The 11,773-nt window shown below is 39.4% G+C and overlaps 2 protein-coding genes across 4 annotated transcripts in view; both read right to left on the reverse strand.

Annotated features, from left to right (window-relative positions):
• ambra1b (autophagy/beclin-1 regulator 1b) overlaps positions 1-4,075 on the reverse strand; it is a 26,193-nt gene extending 22,118 nt beyond the window's left edge. Inside the window, 6 exon segments of the mRNA NM_001302220.1 lie at positions 78-144; positions 579-751; positions 985-1,168; positions 1,272-1,330; positions 2,793-3,009; positions 3,811-4,075. Of these exon segments, the coding sequence (NP_001289149.1) occupies positions 78-144; positions 579-751; positions 985-1,168; positions 1,272-1,330; positions 2,793-2,924 (615 nt within the window). The 5' untranslated portion in view covers positions 2,925-3,009; positions 3,811-4,075.
• A 319-nt stretch (positions 4,076-4,394) lies between these two features.
• Positions 4,395-10,926, reverse strand: glcea (glucuronic acid epimerase a). 3 transcript variants are annotated; one of them, XM_073941946.1, is made up of 4 exons: positions 10,788-10,926; positions 9,042-10,465; positions 6,022-6,261; positions 4,395-5,940 (listed from the first exon to the last, which is right to left on the reverse strand). In XM_073941946.1, the coding sequence occupies exons 3-4, from the start codon at positions 6,134-6,136 to the stop codon at positions 4,916-4,918; spliced, it is 1,140 nt and encodes a 379-aa protein (XP_073798047.1). In that variant the 5' UTR covers positions 6,137-6,261; positions 9,042-10,465; positions 10,788-10,926; the 3' UTR covers positions 4,395-4,915.
• Positions 10,927-11,773: the final 847 nt, after the last annotated feature.

Genomic DNA, 11,773 nt, shown 5'->3' on the forward strand with positions numbered 1-11,773 from the left:
TGTTAATCACTTTTAAAAAAGGGGAAAATAAAAAGGTATTTGCAGCTATTGTGACAGTGAAATGGATCGCTTCTTACCTGCTGGTTTGATGGGTTCACAATAGCAGTCAATAAATTATGACCAAGAGGATCAAATCTCACCAACCTGATGAAAAAAGATTTCTTATTTAGTACATAAAGTCTGCAACACATTTTACTTTTGCAATATGGCATTTTCATGTAAAACAGAACATGCACACTATAATGGAAATACCACATATAAATTAAAGGAATAGTTCACCTAAAAATAAAAACTGTGTCATCATTTCCATTTGAAGAAAGCTGGAAACCTGTATCCCTTGACTTCAGTAGTATTTGTTACTCCTACTATGGAAGTCAACAGTTACAAGTTTTCAGCTTTCTTCAAAAAATCTACAGATAAAAGACACTCATATAGCTTTAGAACAATTTGAGGGTCAGTATATGTATTTTTTTGGTGATCTATCCCTTTAAAAATCTCTTATGTACTCAATAAAAGAAGAGGAAATGGGGTCAGATTTTAATCCATATTGATGCGTATAAACACTACTTGTTCCCCACCGGACACGCTCGGTCTCACTGGCCGTCTTGACTACAGCAAAAGGCTCTGGTCGGCTCCAGTCCCAGAAGTGAAGCTCATTATTAGTGGCGATGAGGAGAAGCTGAGCCGTTGGGTGAAACGCTAGAGAAGCGATGGCAACATTACTCTCCGTGAACCAGCTCTCACTACCACCCTGAGAATGTGGGAAAAATAATGACAGCATTTAATTAAACTCCAATGCCTGGGTGTCTTAATACCTGGTATACACGATTTGGAGTGTGATTAGATCAGATAACTGCACTGAGCTGCTACTAAACGAAAAGAAAATCAAACACAAAGTAACACGGAAGATAAGAGTGTTTGCAAAAGGGGAACGTCCACACATCTTAGGAACTACTACTACGTTAAAAAAACACTGATGCTCACATGCAAGTCCCAAATGCGAACTTCTCCATCAAGGCACCCAGAGGCAACCAGGCCAGGGATGGTGGGGTGAAAGGTCACACACCAAGGTGTGCGTCGATGGCCCACTAAAGAGTGCAGGCACTTTCCTGTTTTCACATCTGTGATGTAGATGTTATGGTTGACGTGTGTTGAGGCCACAAGATTCCTTTGAAGAAAATGTAAATTCCATGTTAGTAGAAGTAATTGTGCATCCAGTGTTTTCTAGTTTAAGATGTTTTCTTTTTTTTTTAAATGAAATTGATTGTTACCTATCTGGACTGAAGGCCAACAGGAAGGTTGATCGTGGATTATCTGGCAACTCTACTTTCTGTAGAAATAATTGAGACACGTAAATATCTATATATTTTATTTACTCGCATGACCATTTTGGAAATTAAAAGCAGTTCTCAATAAATGTGCCACTAATTTTAATTATGTTACAAATATAATTATATTTAAATAATAGCAATCAAGAAATAATGTTTATTTTGCATATTGCTATGAGTGTATTAATTACTGAACTAAAACCACATCAATAATTGTAAAATCGAAATACGCCATATGCTAAACATAATGGGTTCTATTTTAACGATCCAGGCGCAAAGACTAAAGTCCATGACGCAAAAGCATTAAGGGCGTGTCCGAACCCACTTTTGCTTTAAAGACGAAAAATACGGTCTGCACCCGGCGCATGATCTAACTGGGTTGTGCTTATTCTCTTAAAGAGTTATGGGCATGTTTTGAGCATGACGTGCACTAAACCAATCAGAGTATCATCTCCCAATCCCATTAAGAGTCAGTTGTATGCGCCATTTGCTATTTACATGGTGAACTTTGTAAGTGGAAAAACTGAATGCTTCACTAGCAAGAACAGTTAAATAAACCATCTGCAGGTCGAGGATAAAGAACGAGCCTCCTCCATTCAGCCTCTTTGCTTTCGCTTTACCTTTACTCTTTACTTTAGTTCTTTACTTTCGTGGATAAGGAAATAGTGTTGTACTCACTCCACTGAAGACATCCTTTATTCTAAATATTAAATTTTGTTTGTTAAGCACAACGATTTGTTTTAAACAAATAGGTTCCCCAAAATAGCAACGTGCCAACAATGCGCCTTAACACACCACCTTTATAGACCAGAACACCCATGGGTCCACAAAGTGCCGCAAACGGATTTGCTATTTAAACAAAGTGGCACAAAATGTGAAAATTAGGTTTGCGCTGGTCTGAAAATAGCAACAAATCACACCAAACACGTTTTGCGCCTTATTGCGCCAGGTGTGTTATAGGACCCAATATTTAAAATGTAGGACTTTACTTTTATGTTGTTATTTATTACGTTTCAATAACTCAAAAAGAACATTGATATTATCGTGGTTACAAAATTGTTTTGTGTACACCACAATACCTTGTTAAATTTGAAAGTCTTTTTTTTTCATGTATGATATTTAATTTCTCACGTATAATATTGTTTTTATGTATAATATTTCATGTATGATATGTAGGCTGGAATTGGGAATAAGTTCAACTATGTACAATTAATACAATGAAAGCCAAACACTCATTAAATACAAAAATATACATAAAATGAACCATTATTAATTATTTTGTAAGTAAAATTTGAAAAAGTAAGCCTTTGCTTCTCCCAAGAAAAAAAAAACAGACTATATGAAGGAAAACTTTAACAATTATATGCTGCAAAAGCACATTTAGCAAGAAATTGGTCTATAAAGGCATGTCTGCTGTGTGCAGGCTAGAGAGAACCATTACAGAGATTAAAACTGATACCCTACCTGGCTCTGCCATTTCATCCAGCGTGTTCGGTCTTCCACCAGCTGCTGCAGGAGCCTCTGAGAGCCCAGCATACGAGCTCCTCGCTCTCGCCCCGACAGGATCAGCACAGAGTTTCTGTTCTGCACAGCCATTTTTCCTCTTTAGTGCTCCACGGCCCGGCCGGCCTCCCTCACACGCGGACCGGACACTAACTCAGCAGCACGCCGGCCATGCAAACTGGAAAACAGCCACAAAAACTGAGCTTAAATCAACAAACACTCCTCTACAGTCCAACAAAACACTGTCACAGCATTCAATGCTGAAATACCAGTGCTATTTCATTCCCTGTCTGCATTACTAAACCTATTTCAGATATATATAACTTAAATGACAGTTTATTTCATAATAATAAGACTTATTATGTGACAAAACCTCTCATTTTAAAGCTTTAATAGTATATGTAATAACTATGTCCTGTGGCTGCAGCTGTTCAGGAGATACAATGATGGCTACAACAGGCCCTCAATCAATCCATAAAACAGCCTTTTGACAACAGACCTGAACAGGAAAGGCCCTCTGGGTGTTTTGCTATGATATTACACTAGAATGTACCTCTGACTTGGTTACATTATATTAAAAACACAGGGCAGGAAGCTCTCGTGGTGTTGTGGACAATTAAAGCCCTATCAGATGTGCTGAACCATGTAAACAAACAAGCCATTTAAAATCCACGCCGTGTCAGTGAAATCTTCGATCGCATTTGATCACCAACGAAGCCAAACACTAAAATATCCACACAATCAGAGTCAATAATGGTATTAATTGTGTTTTCTGGTCGAGTAACTAACAATTATTCACTGCCGTGCCCGCCCAAATATGGAAACTGAACTGAAAGCTACTGTGTTAGCCACCGTTTACTCACTTTAAAAATAGATTTAATTAAACGTATGACATTCCTAACAGTGCCATAATCATAACACACAATCTGAGTTTGTTGAAAAACAGATTACACCGCGAAATCATTGATATTTTACATACCTGTTTTGTTGTGTTTGTCAGTGAAATGTCATCGAAGGCGCTTGTTAGCCGCTTAGCCTGTTAGCCGAGCTGGATCGTTATTACCCGACCTGGACTGACAACCGACCGATCCGAAGCGCCGAGCTCATTACATTCACGTCATTTAGGAGATTATCAATCAAACCGTTTGGATTATCGGGACATTGAGAAAATGTATTGTGCTGGCTATAGGTGAAATTATGCTAGCTAACTGGTTTGTGGGTAGCTCGGCGTAGGCAGGCATACTAATCGAGTGCAGGGTGAATAGAGCTACTTTAGGTCTGTTAATCGAATGCTGAATGGATTTCACCTCAAGCTAATAACAGGTGGAGTGTGTTAATATTTTATAACTTTCTGGCCATAGGGGTTAATATATATATATATATATATATATATATATATATATATATATATATATATATATATATATATATATATATATATATATATATATATATATATATATATAAAAGTTTTGTTACTAAATATTTTTCGACTTCACTATTACTATATGTGCCTCCCAGCCCACTTTTGCTGATAGCAACAACGATTCCACAGAGAAATACTTTGGTTTAAAAATACCACATTTATTTAAGCTTCAAATAATTACATTCTGAGAAATAAATGTGCAACTGTGTCGATAGAATTGTGCTTTAAAATACAAACAATTCTAAAACATTTCTAATACGAAGCACTCATTTGTACCATTATGCAATAATAGTGACATTTTTACAGCATAAACAATTCATAGATAACACACAATCATCAGTGTGACTACTAATATGTACTTATTGAATGACTCAAGATCGACAGTCATGTTATTATTGAGCAAATCTGTTGTGCTTCCTTTAAAAGTCTGTAAATAAGTGTGCATTGCTTCTTGCATTCAAACATTACATGATCGTTTAGAAATAAAGCACAGCGAATCACATTCTTGAAGTCTGTACAACAACTCAAGCATGACATTCATAAAGCAATCAAGTTGGATACAATATGCACCCTTTCCTTAGAAAAGTAAATGTCAGTTTACTAATTCTCAACAGTACGGTAGTTCTAAATGTCATATTAAATCGCCATCTCAGCAAGTCTAGTTGTGCTTAGCCCGACCTCCTTTCAGGTAAGTCTTCCAGCGTTTCACATAGTCCCTAAAAATGGGGGCGCCGTCGATTGAGGCGAGCAGCTGTAACTGGTTGATGTGCGTGGTGTGATAGTCCCACCGTGCTAAATTTGGGGCAACACCCAAGGTAAAGTGTCTCAGGTCATAAACTGTTCCAGAGCCTGTATCGAACAATGGCAACATGGCCTTGAGCGACTCCAGTCCTTGACTGAACAGTATTCCTGCTTCTCGTCCAAGTTTGTTGCCTGCAGTCTCCGCCACATCATACAGACCAATCAAAGAGTAGATAAAGCCATTAAGGACAAATGAACTTGGGGTTGTGGGGTATTCCTCATACCAGTCAAACTTATTCATGAATGTTGCCTTGACACCATGTTGTTCTGGAGTCCTCTTGAAGGGGGATGTTGCTCGAATTGCGGCCCCAAGGTACGAGGGGTTGTGCGTCACTAGGTACGCCCTTACCAGTGTTGACATGGCTTGGCCTTGGGCCATAGCAGAGTACCACCCGGGCTCCAAACTCTTAAACCCCTCTCCTAACTTACGGGTCACCTTGATCGGCCATCCTCCATGTTCATCCTGGTTATGAAGAAGCCAATCGCTGGCAGCAAAGAAGGCAGCCATGTGTGCAGTGGAAGACACAGTGATATTGCTGATGAACCCAGAACCTTTAAGAACCAGCTGGACCACACGGCGAGGCATGATTTTGGTTGCTTTAACCACTTTGGTGTTGGACAAACCAACTCCTTTACGCAAGTCTGTCATTAAATCACGACTGACGGTGCTCCAGGTGGCTCGCGGGCCAATACCGTAAATGACTTCTTTGTCTTTAAAGGAAAGAAGAAGTGGACTTGTGATGTAATGTATGATATAAGGAGGTCCTTTTTCTGTGGTCTCCAGAACAACAGAAACGCTACCATTGGAGATGAACTTCACATCGAAGGTCAGGACGAAATCTTTCGCATTGTCCAAGACTAAAGAGACACCTTCAGAGTTCTCTATGGACAGAATATCATCAAAGTTAATTAACAGCAAAACAGTGTAATCAAACTTCTAAGATTTTCAAATAAAGTTCATACCTGCTGTGACAAAATGGTGCACAAACCCAGAGCGTCCTTGATCTTGGATCTTGGAGAGCGTGCAGCCCTTAGGGACATCCCACGGACTTGAGCCACCCTCTTTTTCCTCTAACATGCCATAGATCTTTATGTCAGGAGGTTTCTCTGTGAGGTTCTTGCTGTAGTGGCTCAGCCCATACTGAGCTATCTGGATGGGGTAGAAGTACCCCTGAGGACCCCACTGGGTAGAGATCGGAACCCCTGCGTATGATAAAACACAAAAGGTTGATGCCAGAAATGGGATCACTCAGTATGAATCTATTGAAGCCAAAGGTAGCCAATCCTTCTCCTGGAGAGCCATCCTCCCCTGCAGACTTACGTTTTAACTTTGCGTAATCACACCTACCTGTAAATTTCAGCTTAACCCAAAACACTTATTATTGTAGTTGTAGTGTGTTTGGTTGGGACTGAAACTGAACTCTGCAGGAAACCAGTTCTTTAAAGCTTTATTCTACTTTGTTTTATAATGCTGATGCCTTACTAATTTCTCTTCACTTCATAAACATATATAGAACAAAACAGAGAAAGTTTTGGTAATAACCAAGGGAGGATTTGCTTACAACAATAGAGAACGTGAATCCACATCAAGGAGTTGCGTTCCGCCATGTTTTCGGACACACTCAGGAATGCAAAATGTAAACTAATTCAAATCGGCATCAAAAAAAACCCCAGTTTCATAGTAATTCTTTTTGACAAACACTCACTGTAGCTATTTTTAGAAACACTTTGTGTGTCTGGGAAGCTGAAAATATGTATTCCATTATATTCTGTCTCAAGCACTAAAGTGGACGATGAGCGCAGATGCAGAGAGAGCAGATCAAATAAATGAACCATCTTCTCCGTAAGTGACAGAATAATAACAAGCTGCCACAAGAAAACATCTATTTAAGATTGTCTTCTTTGTTTGTAGTGTGAGCGCTTACAGTTTATTGAAAATCAGTCTACATACAATACAACAAACCTATAGAAATTAATGGGAATCAGCCTGGATTAGAATGATTGCACTGTAATCACACATTGCCATTCTCTATTCTAACTTCTAGCTAGAATGTCATCAATTGGTCAGAAACATACACTTAAACACAAAACGACAGCCAAGCGGCGCTTCAGGATTCCATGCTTATTTTTTTAGATCAGATTTTTTAGATTTCAAAGTCAGCAATGGACACATATGCTGCCTTTACAACTTGACCAGATAAAGGTTCCCTTCTGAGACAAGAAGTGAAGCAGAATTTTGTTTCAGACATGCCTTGATGCCTTCCCTCATTGTAATGCTAGTTTCTGATTCATTAATTAAGAGTCCAATACTTGTAGTACTCTTCCAATAGAATGAATTGTAAGATGACCTGATTTATTTAGTATTTTCTTTTGTATGCTGTTGGAGAAAATGTATACAATTACACAATTAACACATTATTACAATAAATGAACCTAGGGCTGTGCAACATGACAATATATATTTGTAGTGAGTGGGGTAAGGCCGAGAGCCGTGGGAACAAAGTAAGGCCAGTTGCGCAAATGATAACTAACAGCCGCACCGGTCGAGTCCCACAGAGGAGTTCTGGATAATAAAAGAAGAGACAGCAGTCGAGACTCAGCAGGCATAAGAAGTTAACATGACGTCAGATTGACATTGTACCCCAACATCTTGGGACGTTGGATTTTTGGTGGAAATTAAAATCGGGTTGACGTCAGAACGTCAGACTTTGCATTTTGGTTACTTTCCAACGCAACCTAAAAACAACTAAATATCAACGTCTAGTGATGTTAAAACTTAACATTGTGTGGACTTTGACGACCACTTTGATGTCTATCCGACGTTGGATTTTGGTTGCCATATCTGACGAGTAAATGTCAGGATTTGACGTCAATATAACATTGGTTTAAGAGGTTGGCTCGACGTAGGATTTTGGGGACTTTCCAACGCAACCTAAAATCAACAAAATATCAATGTCATTTCACATTGTTTTTGGACATCTGTAATAAAGTTTATGGCCGTTTGGCCGCCAGGAAGAAGGAGGCGGAGAACCGACTAAGTTTTAAAATATTTATTAATAACAGGGAGACTGCTGTCAAACTGAAAACAAAAGTAAAACAATATGTCCGGGCCCGGTCCTCTCTCAGCCTCCTCTGCCATCATTCCTCTTCTTATAGTCCAGAGCTCCTTCCGTGGGATTCGAGGCCTGTGCGCGCCACATGTGTATCCAGTTACGTGGCGGCCTCATTCTGTTCCCACGGCTCTCGGCCCAGCCCCCTCGCCACAACGTCAAAATGACACTGTCCTTAGACGCTGTCAACCTAAATCTAAATTAATATTATTATCATATGATGTGTCTGCTGGGAGACGAGAGAGGACCAGGCCTGGACACTTTATGCTTTGCTTTTGGTTTCAGTTTGGCGGTAATCTCGGTGAGGAGCTGCAGTCTGTTTGTTTTACTTACTTTCAGGGCCATTTTATATCGAAATTGATATTTACCCACACCATGTTGGTGTTTCGTAACATCTAGTTTTTTATGAGGTGGGTTGTTAGCCCAACGCTCAACCCCCAACCTGGAGGACCAGGACATACACAAATACACAATGGACAATTTAGGACTGTGGGGGAAACCTACACCAACACCTGTTTGTTTTGTTTTTCATTAATAATTTATTTAAAAGTTCATAGGTTCTCCACCTCCTTCTTCCAATGACTAAATGGCCATCTAACTTAATTACAATATTGTTTGGACAAAATAAAATAATAAAAAAATAAAATAAATAATAATCAATGATTTCACACTGAGCTTTATTTCATATTGCGATGTTCCAAATACATTGGCTGTGTCTGAAACCCCCTACTACTACTCAGTAGGTACTGCATTTGAATTTAAACCTACTACTCGGCTATCAGAAAAGTAAGTTCTATACTGTATGAATGTGAGAAGTATGAATGGAATTCAGACGTAGTACATCTGCCCTTTTGTCATCATCACATGACCTACCCTCGTGAGTTGCGTCGCTTCACTCCCATTCATGAATTCTCTTATGGGGCATCATGGGATAGCGCAGCATGTAAGGGATGCGCACTTCAGAATCTCGCCGGAAGTAGTAGGTTAACCGGGTACTTCTCACATACTGATTTTTGAATTCGATGAATTTGGACATACATCTTGGCTCGCATACTGATTTTAGCATACTATATAGTATGGAAGTATGCGGTTTCGGACGCAGCCATTGTTTCTGGTAATAATTTTTCATAATATATATGAGTGCAGTATTGCATGCCATTATGGGGATGCTGACAGAAATACTAGCAGAAAATACAATGTTTACATTTTTCATTTTATCTAGTGATATTTTATGTTGGACCTGTGATTATTCATTTTAGAAATGTGTATAATATTTAATTCATATGTATTTTATGTTTTTAAATTTGTGTATATGTGTTGAAATTTAAATGTCTTTTACATGTATGTCTATCTTCAATGTATTCATGCATTAATTTTCTTTCGGCTTAGTCACTTTATTCATCAGGGGTTGCCACAGCGGAATGAACCACCAAGTATTCCACCATATGTTTTACACAGCGGATGCCCTTCCAGCTGCAACCCAGTACTGGGAAACACCCATACATACTCACATTCACACAGAAATGCTAACTGACCCAGCAGGGACTTAAACCAGTAACATTCTTGCTGTGAAGCAACAGTGCTAACCACTGAGTCACTGTCTCGCCCATGTTCATTGTATATAAACTTTTAATTGATTAAATTAACACATATCAGTATCAGTATATGACTTATATTGTGATATGAGACTTTTGCTCTACCACAGGGACAGGGATGGCTTCACCAAATTTCAGTAATCTACCTTCCACACCACTGATGCATTTCACCCGATCCCGCACTTCCACATTGTAGCCCTCAAACGACATGAAGACCCCATCCGGGTGGTAGGGCTCCCTCTGGGCATACACCCGGGAGTAACTATGGGAGAACTCGAACCGTTCCATCCCATCATACTGGACCAGTCGCCCATAGACGTCAAAGTACTTTTCCACCCAGCTGAAGGGCAGATACACCTCGCCCCCCTCCCGACGGCCTTTTATGAGAACATCTTCATTAATGAGGCAGTCGATCTGCTCGTAAGCAACCTCTCTGGACCCAGGAGGTGCCTCAGGGGCCTGTCCTTCGTTCTCCTCTTCTTTCTCCGGGGTGGGGGCTGCAAACTCCAGAGGTCTGACAGGCGAGGGCAGGTCTTTGTCACTGGAGCATTTGTTCCACAGCAGTATAGTGATGAGGGCAAACACAGCACAGATGACTATCAGAGTCTTGTGATTGATTCGAGCCACCAGACAGCGCATTGTCAGATCCCAGCCATGAGGAACACCTCAGCAAACCCTGTCCGAGCAATTCAGGTGCAGAATCTGCAGATAAAGGTAAATATGGGGGCACCATTTTAAAGTATGACCAAAAAAATGGACAAATCGTGAAGCCTGATCATTTAAATGTGCAAATATCATACATTAATGTGGTGTTACATGATAAAAAGATTCAACATGTAGTCAAATTATGAATGAGAAACTATCCTCAGCAGCCCTAATCCTTGTCAGCACATACACACAGACGAATGATTATAAAATCTAATCGCATCAGTCTGAACTGAAGCTCATGTGATTTTGAATGCTACCCAGGGCGTTGAATAACAGGAAGAGAGTAAATACAGAACAAAATCACATACATGCTCACCTGAAACCGGCGCAGCGTCCGTGTGAGCGTCTATAACGCATACTATTGATGAAGACAAAGACAAATAAATGCAGAGATTCCTCTCGCTGCAAATCTGCAATATAGTAACCGCTGTGTGCTGCGCTGGCCAATAGGAGGTGACGAAACTCCGTGGTAGCCAATCTTATGCCAGATAGGTGTGATATAACTGCTGAATATTATAACTGATAAACAGACGAGGACTCCCGTTTTGTGGCAAGCTTATCAACAAATAAATACGTTTTATAATTTCGTAAATTGTGTATTTAAAACATTTGATAGTTTTTGTTTGTTGAGATTACTGACTGCTTTTGATATTATTATAACCTAAATATTTATAGAATTCTGCGGTTAATTTAAAATATGACACGTTCATAGGTTTAACCTCCTGATTTGAATATTAACGGAAATTTGAATGATGATGGCGATTTTAATGAGTTCATAATATAAGGCGCTGCTTTGTGTTGTGTTCCCGCATATGACCGCGAGATGTCTCCATAAACCAAGAAAACGCGTGTCTGGCTTTATAACTGTTTATTAGTGAGGAAATATGATATTTGAAAACACAGTGTTACAGGTAAGTGACATATATTATTACATTCAAACAGAGAAACAGTATTTCATGTTTATAAACTGTACATATAGGACTGTTCATGCTTTAAAAATACACACATAACATTACAGAAGTAGTAACGTTACAGGTTCAAACACAACAGTTAACCAAACTACTTCTAAATGTGTGTTTGTGTGGAAGTATTATGTTTTGGTATTTGTATTTACATTATAAACAGCTTAAGCAAGCCTAGGCTGGTTGGCTGGCTTTAGCTGGTCGACCATCCTGGTTTTAGAGGTGTTTTTGCTATTTCCAGGCAGATTTCCAGCCTGGTCTTAGCTGAGAAGGCTGGAAAATGACCAGCTAAAATCAGATTGACCAGTCTGGTTTAACCAGACCAGCCAAGACCAGTCTT

The sequence above is a fragment of the Danio rerio genome, chromosome 25 (assembly GCF_049306965.1).
Source record: "Danio rerio strain Tuebingen ecotype United States chromosome 25, GRCz12tu, whole genome shotgun sequence".
Taxonomy (NCBI): domain Eukaryota; kingdom Metazoa; phylum Chordata; class Actinopteri; order Cypriniformes; family Danionidae; genus Danio; species Danio rerio.